Source organism: Oncorhynchus gorbuscha, unplaced genomic scaffold (genome assembly GCF_021184085.1).
Source record: "Oncorhynchus gorbuscha isolate QuinsamMale2020 ecotype Even-year unplaced genomic scaffold, OgorEven_v1.0 Un_scaffold_2221, whole genome shotgun sequence".
In the NCBI taxonomy this organism is placed as follows: domain Eukaryota; kingdom Metazoa; phylum Chordata; class Actinopteri; order Salmoniformes; family Salmonidae; genus Oncorhynchus; species Oncorhynchus gorbuscha.
Window position 1 is genome coordinate 38,860 of NW_025746790.1, and position 18,641 is coordinate 57,500.

An 18,641-nucleotide genomic window follows, 5' to 3' on the forward strand; every position below is an offset into this window, starting at 1 on the left:
CTCCTTCTCCTCCCTCTCCTCTACCCCTTCCCCTCTACCTGTCTTCTCCCTCTCCTCTCCTCTACCACTTCCCTCTACCTGTCTTCTCCCTCTCCTCTCCTCTACCACTTCCCCTCTCCTGTCTCCTCTCCTCTCCTCTCCTCTCCTCTCCTCTCCTCTCCTCTCCTCTCCTCTCCTCTCCTCTCCTCTCCTCTCCTCTCCTCTCCTCTCCTCTCCTCTCCTCTCCTCTCCTCTCCTCTACCCCTTCCCCTCTACCTGTCTTCTCCCTCTCCTCTCCTCTCTCTCCTCTCCTCTCCTCTCCTCTCCCTCTCTCTCTCCTCTCCTCTCCTCTCCTCTCCTCTCCTCTCCTCTCCTCTCCCTCCTCTCTCCTCCCCCTCTCCTCTCCTCTCCTCTCTCCTCTACCCCTTCCCCTCTACCTGTCTTCTCCTCTCCTCTCCTGTACCCCTTCCCCTCTCCTGTCTTCTCCCTCTCCTCTCCTGTCCCCTTCCCCTCTACCTCTCCTCTCCTCTCCTCTCCTCTCCTCTCTCCTCTCCTCTCCTCTACCCCTTCCCCCTCTACCCCTTCCCCTCTACCTCTCCCCTCTCCTCCTCTCTTCTCCTCTCCTCTCCTCTCCTCTCCTCTCCTCTCCTCTCCTCTCCTCTCCTCTCCTCTCCTCTCCTCTCCTCTCCTCTCCTCTCCCTCTCCTCTCCTCTCCTGTACCCCTTCCCCTCTCCTGTCTTCTCCTCTCTCTCTCTCCTGTACCCCTTCCCCTCTACCTATATTCTCCCTCTCCTCTCCTGTACCCCTTCCCCTCTACTTGTCTTCTCCCTCTCCTCTCCTCTCCTCTACCCCTTCCCCTCTACCTGTCTTCTCCCTCTCCTCTCCTCTCCCCTTCCCCTCTCCTGTCCTCTCCCTCTCCTCTCCTCTCCCCTCCCCTCTACCTGTCTTCTCCCTCCTCTCCTCTACCCCTCTTCCTCTCCTCTCTTCTCCTCTCCTCTCCTCTCCCCTTCCCCTCTCCTCTCCTCTCCCTCTCCTCTCCTGTACCCCTTCCCCTCTACCTGTCTTCTCCCTCTCCTCTCCTCTCCTCTACCCCTTCCCCTCTACCTGTCTTCTCCCTCTCCTCTCCTCTCCTCTCTACCCCTTCCCCTCTACCTGTCATCTCCCTTTCTCCTCTCCTGTACCCCTTCCCCTCTACCTGTCTTCTCCTCTCCCATCTCCTCATTTACCCCTTCCCCATCTACCTGTCTTCTCCCTCTCCTCTCCTCTACCCCTTCCCCTCTACCTGTCTTCTCCCTATCCTCTCCTGTACCCCTTCCCCTCTACCTGTCATTCTCCCCAGTCTCCTCTCTCCAGTTTCAACTGTTCCCTTCCCCATGCTGGTCATTTATGAACATTTGAACATCTTGGTCATGTTCTCTTATAATCTCTACCCGGCACAGCCCCTTCCCCACCCCCTGTCTTCTCCCTCTCCTTTCTCCTGTACCCCTTCCCTTTCTACCTGTCTTAGACCGTCTCCTCTCCTGCATTGTTTGCTTCCCCTCTTACCTGTCTTCTCCTGTCTCAGCTCAATTTTCTGTCTTCTTCCCCTCTCTTTTATTAAATGTGTACATTAGTCATTTAGGTAAAAAATAACCACATATAAGTAATCGCAAGTAAAACCTGCAAGATCAGAGGCAGTAAGAAAATACCTCTCTTTCTCCTCTCTGTCTTCTCTCTCCTCTCTGTCCTCTCTGTCCTCTCTCTCCTCTCTCTCCTCTTTCTCCTCTCTGTCTTCTCTCTCCTCTCTGTCCTCTCTCTCCTATCTGTCCTCTCTGTCCTCTCTGTCCTCTCTCTCTCTGTCCTCTCTGTCCTCTCTGTCCTCTCTCTCCTCTCTCTCCTCTTTCTCCTCTCTGTCTTCTCTCTCCTCTCTGTCCTCTCTCTCCTATCTGTCCTCTCTGTCCTCTCTCTCCTCTCTCTCCTCTTTCTCCTCTCTGTCTTCTCTCTCCTCTCTGTCCTCTCTGTCCTCTCTCTCCTCTCTCTCCTCTCTCTCCTCTCTGTCCTCTCTCTCCTCTCTGTCCTCTCTCTCCTCTCTGTCCTCTCTGTCCTCTCTCTCCTCTCTGTCCTCTCTCTCCTCTCTGTCCTCTCCTTGAGTCTTCATGCCTGTAGTGATTTGTAGTGCTGCTGTTGTTTTACACCCCTGCACCTTTGATCTGGGTTGGTTATGATGATTCATATTAGTCTCCCAAACGAGCCTCTATGTAAAGTAAATACATTTGAACTTTGTTTCCATTAACTTGTCCCGTGATTTGTTTTGTCGACATTTAGAAAGTTTTCATAGAAAACAGATGTGACCGTAGCGACGGTACGTTTCCATTTAACTGTTGTTGATTAAAAAAAACAGCTAAACATAATGATGTCACACTCCCCCGCAAAAAAATTATATCAGAAAAACCTGTTGTTGAACAAAAATTAAGTGTTTCTACTATCCATTTAGTCAAATATGAATAAGCCAACACCTATACACACACCTATCTGGTTCATGTCTCAGCTAGAACCTAAGACCATCCCCAAATCTGTAGGCCTATACAAGACCATCCCCCAACCTGTGTGCCAGCTTTCTACCCAAAGCCAGCTGAACCTAAGACATTTAGTCAAATATCCCCCAACCTGAAAAGCCAGCTAAACCTTCCCCCAACCTGGGCCAGCTAGAACCTAAGACCATCCCCCAACCTGTAGGCTCTAGCCAGCTACAACCTGTAGCACCAGCTAGAACCTAAGACCATCCCCATCTGTTTCATGTCTCAGCTAGAACCTAAGACCATCCCCAAACCTGTAGCCTCTAGCCAGCTAGATCCTAAGACCATCCCCCAACCTGTAGCCCATAGCCAGCTAGAACCTAAGACCATCCCCAAACCTGTAGCCTCTAGCCAGCTAGAACCTAAGACCATCCCCCAACCTGTAGCCTCTAGCCAGCTAGAACCTAAGACCATCCCCCAACCTGTAGCCCTAGCCAGCTAGAACCTAAGACCATGCCGGTTGCAAAAGACAGAAGGATAGAAAGCAAGAATGTTTCAAATATTTGACATATTCAAACAATTCTCATGTGCCAACGTATCACCACGGTCTGGCATGGTGAACCTTGCCAATGTATCACCACGGCCTGGCATGGTGAACCTTGCCAATGTATCACATTTACATTTTTAAGTCATTTAGCAGACGCTCTTATCCAGAGCGACTTACAAATTGGTGCATTCACCTTATGACATCCAGTGGAACAGTCACTTTACAATAGTGCATCTAAATCTTAAAGGGGGGGTGAGAGGGATTACTTATCCTATCCTAGGTATTCCTTAAAGAGGTGGGGTTTCAGGTGTCTCCGGAAGGTGGTGATTGACTCCGCTGTCCTGGCGTCGTGAGGGAGTTTGTTCCAGGGGGCCAGAGGTGGATGGGCTGAGCGGGAGCTGCCCTTGTTTGGGAGTAGGGCCTGGATCAGAGCCTGATCAGAGCCTGGAGGAGATACTGAGGTGCCGTTCCCCTCACAGCTCCGTAGGCAAGCACCATGGTCTTGTAGCGGATGCGAGCTTCAACTGGAAGCCAGTGGAGAGAACGGAGGAGCGGGGTGACGTGAGAGAACTTGGGAAGGTTGAACATCAGACGGGCTGCGGCGTTCTGGATGAGTTGAAGGGGTTTAATGGCACAGGCAGGGAGCCCAGCCAACAGCGAGTTGCAGTAATCCAGACGGGAGATGACAAGTGCCTGGATTAGGACCTGCGCCGCTTCCTGTGTGAGGCAGGGTCGTACTCTGCGGATGTTGTAGAGCATGAACCTACAGGAACGGGCCACCGCCTTGATGTTGGTTGAGAACGACAGGGTGTTGTCCAGGATCACGCCAAGGTTCTTAGCGCTCTGGGAGGAGGACACAATGGAGTTGTCAACCGTGATGGCGAGATCATGGAATGGGCAGTCCTTCCCCGGGAGGAAGAGCAGCTCCGTCTTGCCGAGGTTCAGCTTGAGGTGGTGATCCGTCATCCACACTGATATGTCTGCCAGACATGCAGAGATGCGATTCCCCACCTGGTCATCAGAAGGGGGAAAGGAGAAGATTCATTGTGTGTCGTCTGCATAGCTATGATAGGAGAGACCATGTGAGGTTATGACAGAGCCAAGTGACTTGGTGTATAGCGAGAATAGGAGAGGGCCTAGAACAAAGCCCTGGGAGACACCAGTGTTGAGAGCGCGTGGTGAGGAGACAGATTCTCGCCACGCCACCTGGTAGGAGCGACCTGTCAGGTAGGATGCAATCCATGCGTGGGCCGCGCCGGAGATGCCCAACTCGGAGAGGGTGGAGAGGAGGATCTGATGGTTCACAGTATCGAAGGCAGCCGATAGATCTAGAAGGATGAGAGCAGAGGAGAGAGAGTTAGCTTTAGCAGTGCGGAGCGCCTCCGTGATACAGAGGAGAGCAGTCTCAGTTGAATGACTAGTCTTGAAACCTGACTGATTTGGATCAAGAAGGTCATTCAGAGAGAGATTAGCGGGAGAGCTGGCCAAGGACGGCACGTTCAAGAGTTTTGGAGAGAAAAGAAAGAAGGGATACTGGTCTGTAATTGTTGACATCGGAGGGATCGAGTGTAGGTTTTTTCAGAAGGGGTGCAACTCTCGCTCTCTTGAAGACGGAAGGGACGTAGCCAGCGGTCAGGGATGAGTTGATGAGCGAGGTGAGGTAAGGGAGAAGGTCTCCGGAAATGGTCTGGAGAAGAGAGGAGGGGATAGGGTCAAGCGGGCAGGTTGTTGGGCGGCCGGCCATCACAAGACGCGAGATTTCATCTGGAGAGAGGGGAGAAAGAGGTCAGAGCACAGGGTAGGGCAGTGTGAGCAGAACCAGCGGTGTCGTTTGACTTAGCAAACGAGGATCGGATGTCGTCGACCTTCTTCTCAAAATGGTTGACGAAGTCATCTGTAGAGAGGGAGGAGGGGGGGAGGGGGAGGAGGATTCAGGAGGGAGGAGAAGGTGGCAAAGAGCTTCCTAGGGTTAGAGGCAGATGCTTGGAATTTAGAGTGGTAGAAAGTGGCTTTAGCAGCAGAGACAGAGGAGGAAAATGTAGAGAGGAGGGAGTGAAAGGATGCCAGGTCCGCAGGGAGGCGAGTTTTCCTCCATTTCCGCTCGGCTGCCCGGAGCCCTGTTCTGTGAGCTCGCAATGAGTCATCGAGCCACGGAGCGGGAGGGGAGGACCGAGCCGGCCTGGAGGATAGGGGACATAGAGAGTCAAAGGATGCAGAGAGGGAGGAGAGGAGGGTTGAGGAGGCAGAATCAGGAGATAGGTTGGAGAAGGTTTGAGCAGAGGGAAGAGATGATAGGATGGAAGAGGAGAGAGTAGCGGGGGAGAGAGAGCAAAGGTTGGGACGGCGCGATACCATCCGAGTAGGGGCAGTGTGGGAGGTGTTGGATGAGAGCGAGAGGGAAAAGGATACAAGGTAGTGGTCGGAGACTTGGAGGGGAGTTGCAATGAGGTTAGTGGAAGAACAGCATCTAGTAAAGATGAGGTCGAGCGTATTGCCTGCCTTGTGAGTAGGGGGGAAGGTGAGAGGGTGAGGTCAAAAGAGGAGAGGAGTGGAAAGAAGGAGGCAGAGAGGAATGAGTCAAAGGTAGACGTGGGGAGGTTAAAGTCGCCCAGAACTGTGAGAGGTGAGCCGTCCTCAGGAAAGGAGCTTATCAAGGCATCAAGCTCATTGATGAACTCTCCGAGGGAACCTGGAGGGCGATAAATGATAAGGATGTTAAGCTTGAAAGGGCTGGTAACTGTGACAGCATGGAATTCAAAGGAGGCGATAGACAGATGGGTAAGGGGAGAAAGAGAGAATGACCACTTGGGAGAGATGAGGATCCCGGTGCCACCACCCCGCTGACCAGAAGCTCTCGGGGTGTGCGAGAACACGTGGGCGGACGAAGAGAGAGCAGTAGGAGTAGCAGTGTTGTCTGTGGTGATCCATGTTTCCGTCAGTGCCAAGAAGTCGAGGGACTGGAGGGAGGCATAGGCTGAGATGAACTCTGCCTTGTTGACCGCAGATCGGCAGTTCCAGAGGCTACCGGAGACCTGGAACTCCACGTGGGTCGTGCGTGCTGGGACCACCAGATTAGGGTGGCCGCGGCCACGCGGTGTGGAGCGTTTGTATGGTCCTGTGTTTTGCAACATTGTGAAACGTCTTGATTTCTCTTGCAGATATGTTTTTAAACGCAGAGAATGTGAACGGACGATTCAAGTCAGTTCAGAAACAAAGTCCAGTTTCCAACTTTGCTATAAAAATATAAAAAACTATCCGGATACAATGTGACCAACGGATGACAGCGGCGGAAGTATCATCACGGTCTGGCATTGTGAACCTTGCCAATGTACCACCACGGTCTGGCATGGTGAACCTTGCCAATGTATCACCACGGTCTGGCATGGTGAACCTTGCCAATGTATCACCACGGTCTGGCATGGTGAACCTTGCCAATGTATCACCACGGTCTGGCATGGTAAACCCTCCTGTAGGTCTGAAATAATTGGATGGTGAAACTTGCATCCAGCCAATCAAGAAAAGAAAAGCAATTCATGCATTGTGGACAATCCTTGTCCTGCAAAGAAAGATTTTATTTTATTTTATAGTTGACAAAATGTCATGTGAAGTGGAGCCTTATAGCTATATGTGGTGACATCACTGCCCCATGTACCTTTAAAATAATTTGTCAATCATCATTCATTTGAAAAACACAGTTTCCATAATTTCCCTCAATAAAGAAAGTTGGCGAAAATAAACCCCCCCCTCCCCAGATCAACAGATCAAAATGTTGTAAATCTTTAGAACATGTCACACAGTTGGTCAAATAGACCTGGGTCAATGGAAACCTACTGACTGTGTGATCCAGGATGCAAAACAGATTAGTTTCAAAGGGGAAACAACGTCTCTCTCTCTCTTGTCTCATTCATCATCAACTCATGCAGGTAGAATAGGATTTCTACACCACGCAAACTGGTTGAATCAACTTGGTTTCCACTTCATTTCAACTACAAAAAAATCTATTGATGACGTTGAACCCAGAAGAGGTGGCTGCCATGTTAGGGTCTCCTAACCAACTGTGCTATTTTGTTACTTTTTTCAATTTTTTGAGAACTAATTTTCTACATAATGTTGCTGCTACTGCCTCTCATGACTGAAAAAGCTTCTGGATGTCAGAACAGCGATTACTCACATCGAACTGGATGAAGATTTTTTTTCTTTAATGAGTCCGACGCGAAGGATATACTGTTTCCCAGAGACCAGGCCCAAATCTCCATAATTCAAGTGATGAAAAGACGGAAATACAGTGGGCGGAAGTCTCGGTGCCTTGTGAGAATTTGTCGGTGAGTAAACCACCGCTACCCTCTGTATTATTGGCCAACGTACAATCATTGGAAAACAAACTGGATGATCTACGATTAAGACTATACTACCAGATCCCGGGTGGGTAGCCATACCTTCTGCCCGAGATGATACTGGGAAGCCAGGGTCCGATGGCGATCCGCTTGTCGTCGATACCTGGAGGTGGTCTTGGGAAGAGCAGACCAGGCTCTCTTCCAGGTACGACGACAGCGGCGGACAAACATCTGTGCAGAAGGTATGCTAACCTCCTCTTCCTGCTCAGGGAAAAGCTGGGAACACTTAAATGTTGATTGTCCCGTGGCAGAGCAGGGAAGCGTGTTGTGGGCGTGTTCCACCCACACCCGCTGCTGGCTCCAGGCGGTGGGGTTGGCGGAGACCAGGAAGCGCAAGGTCCTGGTTGGCTAGCTCTGACTGGCCATTGGCCATAAGCCAGGGAAACTGCAGCGCGGCAAATTAAAATAAAATTATGTACAAATCAAACTTTCATTAAATCACACATGTAAGATACTAAATTAAAGATACACTCGTTGTGAATCCAGCCAACGTCAGATTTTAAAAAGGCTTTTCGACGAAAGCATAAGAAGCTATTATCGGATGATAGCACAGCAGTAAACAATGAGAGTAGCATATTTCAACCCTGCAGGCGCTACACAAAACGTAGAAATAAAACATGCCTTACCTTTGACGAGCTTCTTTTGTTGGCAATATGTCCCACAAACAATTGGTGCTTTTGTTGGATATATATGGACGGAATTAATCTAACATTTCAAACTACTTTTGTAATACAACTTTAGGTATTTTTAAACGTTAATAATCAATCAAATTGAAGACGGGTCTGTTTTCAATAGAGGACGAGAGGAAACTAACGCTACTTTTCAAGTCTTGCGCAACTCTCAACAGTGTTACCCAGTTCCTAGATGGCCGTACTTCTTCATTGCACAAAAGAAATAACCTCAACCAAATTCCAAAGACTGGTGACATCCACTGGAAGCGGTAGGAGCTGAAAACAAGTTCCTAAGAAATATTGTTTCCCAATGAGAACTCACTGAACAGACAGACCTAAAAAATAATCATATTCTGAATGGTTAGTCATTTACATTACATTACATTTAAGTCATTTAGCAGACGCTCTTATCCAGAGCGACTTACAAATTGGTGCATTCACCTTGTGACATCCAGTGGAACAGCCACTTTACAATAGTGCATCTAAATCTTTTAAGGGGGGGGGGGGGTGATAAGGATTACTTTATCCTATCCTAGGTATTCCTTAAAGAGGTGGGGTTTCAGGTGTCTCCGGAAGGTGGTGATTGACTCCGCTGTCCTCGGGGTTTTGCCTGCTACATAAGTTCTGTTATACTCACAGACATGATTCAAACAGTTTTAGAAACTTCAGAGTGTTTCTCTATCCACATCTACTAATAACATGCATATCTTATATTCCTGGCATGAGTAGCAGTAAGTTGAAATTGGGCACACTATTTATCCAAAAGTGAAAATGCTGCCCCCTATACCTTAAGAAGTTTACCTGCTCTGAGACGCCGTGCAGGAACATGTTGCTTCCGGATTCCACACACTCTCCGCTGCCAATGTACGGAAATCCACCACCAGTCGGCCACAGTTTTGGCATACTGCCAGAGCTGGATTAGCTTCCGGGCAGCTTCTCCTTCAGAGAACAGTGCATCAATGACCTTCCTCACCTCTCCCACAAACCTCTCCAGGCTATGCTCATATGGCCAGCTGCTGTTCCCATACAGAGGTAGCCCAGGTGAGAGCCCTTCCAGACATCAGCGTGATGAGGTAGGGTAGGAGGGCTGAAGCTCTAAAATGAGGGCACAGATGTGGAATCAAGTGTGTGCAAAGCTGTCATCAAGGCAAAGAAAGGATGGCTACTTTGAAGAATCTAAAATATATGTTGATCTGTTCAACACTTTTTGGTTACTACATGAATCCATATGTGTTATCTCATAGTTGTTATGTTTTCACTATTATTCTACAATGTAAAAAATAATAAAAGAAAGGAAAAAACATGAATGAGTAGGTGTGTCTAAACTTTTGACAGGTACTGTATATTTTCCGCATATAAAGGAGTTGAGTTGTCTGTAGCTTCCTCACTGGCGGTTCTTTTTTAAAGAAACTAAATACGCTTCTCTGCTTCTCTGCTCAAATCTGAGCAACAGATGGAATGGAATGTGAGTCTTATTCAGTACATTCAGTTTGTTGCTTGCTTTAAAAAGGCTACCAACTTTGCAAGCAGGCATTCAAGCTAAGATAGATAGATAAGATAGCTACTTTAACTTAATAGTCTAGTAAAATATCCAAATCAGCCTTAGTCTAATTAAGGATCTAAATCCCCATTAGTCTAGTATAGGATCTAAATCCCCATTAGTCTAGTATAGGATCTAAATCCCCTTTAGTCGAGTATAGGATCTAAATCCCCATTAGTCTAGTATAGGATCTAAATCCCCTTTAGTCTAGTATAGGATCTAAATCCCCATTAGTCTAATTAAGGATCTAAATCCCCATTAGTCTAGTATTGGATCTACATACCCATTAGTCTAATATAGGATCTAAATCCCCATTAGTCTAGTATTGGATCTAAATCCCCATTAGTCTAGTATAGGATCTAAATCCCCATTAGTCTAATTAAGGATCTAAATCCCCATTAGTCTAGTATTGGATCTACATCCCCATTAGTCTAATATAGGATCTAAATCCCCATTAGTCTAGTATTGGATCTAAATCCCCATTAGTCTAGTATAGGATCTAAATCCCCTTTAGTCGAGTATAGGATCTAAATCCCCATTAGTCTAGTATATGATCTAAATCCCCTTTAGTCTAGTATAGGATCTAAATCCCCATTAGTCTAGTATTGGATCTAAATCCCCATTAGTCTAGTATTGGATCTAAATCGCCATTAGTTTAGTATTGGATCTAAATCCCCATTAGTCTAGTATTGGATCTAAATCCCCATTGGTCTAATATAGGATCTAAATCCCCATTAGTCTAATTAAGGATCTAAATCCCCATTAGTCTAGTATTGGATCTAAATCCCCATTAGTCTAATATAGGATCTAAATCCCCATTAGTCTAGTATTGGATCTAAATCCCCTTTAGTCTAGTATAGGATCTAAATCCCCATTAGTCTAGTATAGGATCTAAATCCCCATTAGTCTAATATAGGATATACATCCCCATTAGTCTAATATAGGATCTAAATCCCCATTAGTCTAGTATTGGATCTAAATCCCCATTAGTCTAGTATAGGATCTAAATCCCCATTAGTCTAATATAGGATCTAAATCCCCATTAGTCTAGTATTGGATCTAAATCCCCTTTAGTCTAGTATAGGATCTAAATCCCCATTAGTCTAGTATTGGATCTAAATCCCCTTTAGTCTAGTATAGGATCTAAATCCCCATTAGTCTAGTATAGGATCTAAATCCCCTTTAGTCTAGTATTGGATCTAAATCCCCTTTAGTCGAGTATAGGATCTAAATCCCCTTTAGTCTAGTATAGGATCTAAATCCCCATTAGTCTAGTATAGGATCTAAATCCCCTTTAGTCGAGTATAGGATCTAAATCCCCTTTAGTCTAATTAAGGATCTAAATCCCCTTTAGTCTAATTAAGGATCTAAATCCCCATTAGTCTAGTATAGGATCTAAATCCCCATTAGTCTAGTATAGGATCTAAATCCCCTTTAGTCTAATTAAGGATCGAAATCCCCTTTAGTCTAATTAAGGATCTAAATCGCCATTAGTCTAGTATTGGATCTAAATCCCCATTAGTCTAGTATTGGATCTAAATCCCCATTAGTCTAGTATTGGATCTAAATCCCCTTTAGTCTAGTAAATTATATAAATCCCAGTGGTTAGTGATGGTTGCTGATCAGCTGTGGGAGTGATTTTAAGCATATTGATCTTTTAAGCAGAGATTATATTGTGTTAGTACATTGGCCAATATCCGTTGCAATAGGCCCGTTTAGTTTACTTGACTATGAAGTTCCCAAGATTGATACTGACTCAGTCCCCCATAGCTCACTGTAGTTGAAACTTGGTTCAAATAGGTTTTACTTTTTGCATTGTTTTCTTAGCTTTTGCTGTGTTGCTCTGTTGCCGCAGCTGCCCTTGTTATCTAACTAACATTACCAGTATATATTGTTATTGGTTTGTTTTCTGTGTGTGTGTTTTACGTTATGCAGAGAACCCCATATCTGCAGCTGCAACCTCCTTTTTGACAAAGAAAACTTTGAACCAATTATTATGTTTATTTCCTATCTATGCTTATACTATAGCATCGGCCTATCCGTGACTGTAGAATAACTTGTTAATTATGCACGAAGCGAGTTCATTGGTTCAACGCGTTGATCCTCTGTCCTCTCTGCAGTTGATCGTTTGGAGAGAGGGAATGAGGAGGAAAACTCCACCCCCAGAGTCCCGCCCATAGCCCCAGAGTCCCGCCCATAGCCCCAGAGTCCCGCCCATTGCCCGACGACATTTAGAACAGGCGGCTGGCCAATAGAAACGAAAGCTGCTGAAGTTCGGCAGCGAGGGCCAACAGGGGAGGGGGGTAGAGAAAGACAAACGGAGAGAGAGAGAGAGAGAGAGAGATCACTTTGGGAGAAGCAGAGTTTCTGTTTTCCTCTGATACTTGTTTGTGTTCCTATGCATACGTAATTACCGGTGATAAGCGCTGTCTCGTGGACGTGCAGTCTCTGCGGAGTAATAGCTCCTTATAGCCTATGGACGGACTCATTGAGCGCTCAGCTCTGTCCACAGAGAGGAGAGAGTGGACGGGAAGCGGCTGCTAGAATAGTGGAAGACAAGATCAGGAAAGCACAGGAGCGGAGGCAGCCGAGGGGTTCCACTACACATACTGGAATGGAATAAACCAATGGGTAACCAACAGTTGTGGGCTTTTTGTTCAAAAACTGTTTCTTTTCATTTTATTTGGGCACTTATGGATAACTTTCTTCCAACCATTTTTGTCGGAGTTTTCAAACAGAGCAGTGAAGCTACTTCAGAACGGGACCTGTACAGCAGTCTGCTCTGCTCTTTACACAGTACCTATCTTGGAATGTTGATATTTTATGTCTAGTGCAGTCTTTGGAAGTATGAAATACGTAGGGATAAAGCTGGTGTAATTTTATCCTTTCAGTCACAGCCATCACTAAAATGGCCAGTTTTGAGGCTTTGGCTCACAGCTCCCGCATGTTGGTGTGGCCTGTCGGTTGTCTGTTTCTGTTATTGGGCTGCTTATCGGTGGCATCCTCCTCCCACAGCCGCAGGTTAATCTGCTGGCAGGCCATCATGAACTGTCAGACAGAGCCTGAGTGCCATTACGCATATGGACAGTACATGCAGGCGTGCGCTGCTGTTCTGAGAGGGGACAGGAAGAGGTGTCCCAGTCACTGCATCTCCTCTCTGGTGCAGCTCAACCTGACGAAGAATGGGCCTGCGCTTGAGGACTGCAGCTGTGCTTCGGACCCCATCTGCCGGAACACCAAGCGGGCCATCGAGCCGTGCCTTCCCAGGACTAGCAACATGGGCTGCACCGAGGCCCGGATGCAGTGTGAAAGAGACCAGCCATGCAGCTCTGCCATGCGAGACTATTTAATCTACTGCGGGAAGCTTTTCAGCGGGGCAACTTGCACGAATGCTTGTCGGAATGTGATTGCAGACATGCGCAAAATACCCAAAGCGGAGTTGTTGGATTCGTGCGTGTGCGACGGGACCGAGAGGACCATCTGCGAGTATGTCAAGATTAGCATGAAGAACCTGTGCTTGGAAGCTCCTGTGACGGTGGAGGACGGTAGCGGGTCAGAGGACTACGAGGAAGATGATGGGGACTTCCCGGTGTCAGAACCAGAGTTCGTGGGGAGGAGCGCCGGTTCAGGTGGCTCTGCTGTGGGAACCTGTGGTGTTGTGACAACGGTGACTGCATCTGTCCTGATTCTGCTAGTGCCTCTTCTTTAAACTCTCCTCATAGTAAAACATATATATATATATATATATTTTTTCAGACTGTTGGACAGATAAACACATTGACGGCCTTACAAACTCAGACAGTTGTTCAGACAAAGTTGAAACTCTTCAGACAAAGTTGAAACTCTTGCCTTTCTAAACAGACGCCAGTCAGTCTGGCCCAATGCTATTGAAGGAAGAAGCTACTACTCCGATCTAGCCTTTCCAAACAGACGCCAGTCAGTCTGGCCCAATGCTATTGAAGGAAGAAGCTACTACTCCGATCTAGCCTTTCCAAACAGACGCCAGTCAGTCTGGCCCAATGCTATTGAAGGAAGAAGCTACTACTCCGAAAGAACAGCAAATGTAATATTTGTTACATAACCAAACTTGCTTTTTTAAAGTATTACTTTTTTCTGTACTGAAAGATATCGAATCCAGTTGGTATTTTCTATGCAAAATATTATATTCAATAACATTATGGAACCTTGTTGTATCACTGGCCTGAAGAAAAATGTCCTTTATTTTAAAAAAACAATCAGAAATGGAGACATGGACATCAGGCCTGCTGTAGTCCATGTATATACTACATGTCACATCAGGCCTGCTGTAGTCCATTTATATACTACATGTCACATCAGGCCTGCTGTAGTCCATTTATATACTACATGTCACATCAGGCCTGCTGTAGTCCATGTATATACTACATGTCACATCAGGCCTGCTGTAGTCCATTTATATACTACATGTCACATCAGGCCTGCTGTAGTCCATGTATATACTACATGTCACATCAGGCCTGATAGAGTCCATTTATATACTACATATCAACAGATGCTTTTCTATTTTGTTACACAGAGATTAAACAATGCAAGGTTTTTATAAAAAACAGTTCACTGCCTATATTTTAATATTGTATACATAATATCATTGATATTGGGTGACTGATGGCCATCTCTATGTATTTAATGAAACTATATGTTGGACTTGTACATATTGTATATTGGTAAATAAATGCATTTTTTTAAAGTCATTTATTAATTTAATCCTATATTCCCCTGGGGACAGACGTCAATTCAACATCTATTCCACGTTGGTTCAATGATGTTGAAACAATGTTGATTCAACCAGTGTGAGTCTAGTGGGATAGGTCAATGTCACATCCAAACGTTCAATATAAATGTTGAATAAATATGATTCCTGTCAAAAACATAAGGAAAAACGTTCAGGATTTAAAGGAAGTGCTGTGTTGTTTTGTCTCTTTAAGACACCTGAATAGTGTATTAAAGCCTATCAACCCACTGTAAGACTGACTGGCTCGGTGATGTAGGAGACCCATATTATGTCATGTGTGACTGTTGTTCTGTTTGATCATTAACCCTAATGGTACTGTTGTTCTGTTTGTTCATTAACCCTAATGTTACTGTTGTTCTGTTTGTTCATTAACCCTAATGTTGACTGTTGTTCTGTTTGTTCATTAACCCTAATGTTACTGTTGTTCTGTTTGTTCATTAACCCTAATGTTACTGTTGTTCTGTTTGTTCATTAACCCTAATGTTACTGTTGTTCTGTTTGTTCATTAACCCTAATGTTACTGTTGTTCTGTTTGTTCATTAACCCTAATGTTACTGTTGTTCTGTTTGTTCATTAACCCTAATGTTACTGTTGTTCTGTTTGTTCATTAACCCTAATGTTACTGTTGTTCTGTTTGTTCATTAACCCTAATGTTACTGTTGTTCTGTTTGTTCATTAACCCTAATGTGACTGTTGTTCTGTTTGTTCATTAACCCTAATGTTACTGTTGTTCTGTTTGTTCATTAACCCTAATGTTACTGTTGTTCTGTTTGTTCATTAACCCTAATGTTACTGTTGTTCTGTTTGTTCATTAACCCTAATGTTACTGTTGTTCTGTTTGTTCATTAACCCTAATGTTACTGTTGTTCTGTTTGTTCATTAACCCTAATGTTACTGTTCTGTTTGTTCATTAACCCTAATGTTACTGTTGTTCTGTTTGTTCATTAACCCTAATGTTACTGTTGTTCTGTTTGTTCATTAACCCTAATGTTACTGTTGTTCTGTTTGTTCATTAACCCTAATGTTACTGTTGTTCTGTTTGTTCATTAACCCTAATGTTACTGTTGTTCTGTTTGATCATTAACCCTAATGTTACTGTTGTTCTGTTTGTTCATTAACCCTAATGTTACTGTTGTTCTGTTTGTTCATTAACCCTAATGGTACTGTTGTTCTGTTTGTTCATTAACCCTAATGTTACTGTTGTTCTGTTTGTTCATTAACCCTAATGTTACTGTTGTTCTGTTTGTTCATTAACCCTATTGTTACTGTTGTTCTGTTTGTTCATTAACCCTAATGTTACTGTTCTGTTTGTTCATTAACCCTAATGTTACTGTTCTGTTTGTTCATTAACCCTAATGGTACTGTTGTTCTGTTTGTTCATTAACCCTAATGTTACTGTTGTTCTGTTTGTTCATTAACCCTAATGTTACTGTTGTTCTGTTTGTTCATTAACCCTAATGTTACTGTTGTTCTGTTTGTTCATTAACCCTAATGTTACTGTTGTTCTGTTTGTTCATTAACCCTAATGTTACTGTTGTTCTGTTTGTTCATTAACCCTAATGTTACTGTTGTTCTGTTTGTTCATTAACCCTAATGTTACTTGTTCTGTTTGTTCATTAACCCTAATGTTACTGTTGTTCTGTTTGTTCATTAACCCTAATGTTACTGTTGTTCTGTTTGTTCATTAACCCTAATGTTACTGTTGTTCTGTTTGTTCACCCTAATGTTACTGTTGTTCTGTTTGTTCATTAACCCTAATGTTACTGTTGTTCTGTTTGTTCATTAACCCTAATGTTACTGTTGTTCTGTTTGTTCATTAACCCTAATGTTACTGTTGTTCTGTTTGTTCATTAACCCTAATGTTACTGTTGTTCTGTTTGTTCATTAACCCTAATGTTACTGTTGTTCTGTTTGTTCATTAACCCTAATGTTACTGTTCTGTTTGTTCATTAACCCTAATGTTACTGTTGTTCTGTTTGTTCATTAACCCTAATGTTACTGTTGTTCTGTTTGTTCATTAACCCTAATGTTACTGTTGTTCTGTTTGTTCATTAACCCTAATGTTACTGTTGTTCTGTTTGTTCATTAACCCTAATGTTACTGTTGTTCTGTTTGTTCATTAACCCTAATGTTACTGTTCTGTTTGTTCATTAACCCTAATGTTACTGTTGTTCTGTTTGTTCATTAACCCTAATGTTACTGTTGTTCTGTTTGTTCATTAACCCTAATGTTACTGTTGTTCTGTTTGTTCATTAACCCTAATGTGACTGTTGTTCTGTTTGTTCATTAACCCTATTGTTACTGTTGTTCTGTTTGTTCATTAACCCTAATGTTACTGTTGTTCTGTTTGTTCATTAACCCTAATGTTACTGTTGTTCTGTTTGTTCATTAACCCTAATGTTACTGTTGTTCTGTTTGTTCATTAACCCTAATGTTACTGTTGTTCTGTTTGTTCATTAACCCTAATGTTACTGTTGTTCTGTTTGTTCATTAACCCTAATGTGACTGTTGTTCTGTTTGTTCATTAACCCTAATGTTACTGTTGTTCTGTTTGTTCATTAACCCTAATGTTACTGTTGTTCTGTTTGTTCATTAACCCTAATGTTACTGTTGTTACTGTTGGCCCAGCTGTGGGCCATCCCAAACAACAACCCAGCTGTGGGCCATCCCAAACAATAACCCAGCTGTGGACCATCCCAAACAATAACCCAGCTGTGGGCCATCCCAAACAACAACCCAGCTGTGGGCCATCCCAAACAACAACCCAGCTGCCATCCCAAACAACAACCAGCTGTGGGCCATCCCAAACAACAACCAGCTGCCATCCCAAACAACAACCAGCTGTGGGCCATCCCAAACAACAACCAGCTGCCATCCCAAACAACAACCAGCTGTGGGCCATCCCAAACAACAACCCAGCTGTGGGCCATCCCAAACAACAACCAGCTGCCATCCCAAACAACAACCCAGCTGCCATCCCAAACAACAACCAGCTGCGGACCATCCCAAACAATAACCCAGCTGTGGACCATCCCAAACAACAACCAGCTGCGGACCATCCCAAACAATAACCCAGCTGTGGGCCATCCCAAACAACAACCAGCTGCCATCCCAAACAATAACCCAGCTGTGGACCATCCCAAACAACAACCAACTGCGGACCATCCCAAACAATAACCCAGCTGTGGGCCATCCCAAACAACAACCAGCTGCCATCCCAAACAACAACCAGCTGCCATCCCAAACAACAACCCAGCTGCCATGCCAAACAACAACCCAGCTGCCATCCCAAACAACAACCCAGCTGCCATGCCAAACAACAACCCAGCTGCGGACCAAACAACAACCCAGCTGCCATCCCAAACAACAACCCAGCTGCCATCCCAAACAACAACCCAGCTGCCATGCCAAACAACAACCCAGCTGCGGACCAAACAACAACCCAGCTGACATGCCAAACAACAACCAGCTGCGGACCAAACAACAACCCAGCTGCCATCCCAAACAACAACCCAGCTGCCATCCCAAACAACAACCCAGCTGCCATGCCAAACAACAACCCAGCTGCGGACCAAACAACAACCCAGCTGCCATGCCAAACAACAACCAGCTGCCATGCCAAACAACAACCAGCTGCCATGCCAAACAACAACCCAGCTGCGGACCAAACAACAACCCAGCTGCCATGCCAAACAACAACCAGCTGCCATGCCAAACAACAACCCAGCTGCGGGCCATCCCAAACAACAACCCAGCTGCGGACCAAACAACAACCCAGCTGACATGCCAAACAACAACCAGCTGCGGACCAAACAACAACCCAGCTGCCATCCCAAACAACAACCCAGCTGCCATCCCAAACAACAACCCAGCTGCCATGCCAAACAACAACCCAGCTGCGGGCCATCCCAAACAACAACCCAGCTGCCATCCCAAACAACAACCCAGCTGCCATGCCAAACAACAACCCAGCTGCCATGCCAAACAACAACCCAGCTGCCATGCCAAACAACAACCCAGCTGCGGACCAAACAACAACCCAGCTGCCATGCCAAACAACAACCCAGCTGCCATGCCAAACAACAACCCAGCAGCCATGCCAAACAACAACCCAGCTGCCATGCCAAACAACAACCCAGCTGCCATGCCAAACAACAACCCAGCAGCCATGCCAAACAACAACCCAGCTGCGGGCCATCCCAAACAACAACCCAGCTGCCATGCCAAACAACAACCCAGCTGCC

General features: G+C 45.4%; 1 protein-coding gene across 1 annotated transcript; it reads left to right on the forward strand.

Moving 5' to 3' along the window:
- The first annotated feature begins 11,940 nt into the window (after positions 1–11,940).
- Positions 11,941–14,617, forward strand: gas1a (growth arrest-specific 1a). Its single transcript, XM_046338852.1, has one exon. It carries the CDS (start codon positions 12,535–12,537, stop codon positions 13,333–13,335), a length of 801 nt encoding a protein of 266 aa, XP_046194808.1. The 5' UTR covers positions 11,941–12,534; the 3' UTR covers positions 13,336–14,617.
- Positions 14,618–18,641: the final 4,024 nt, after the last annotated feature.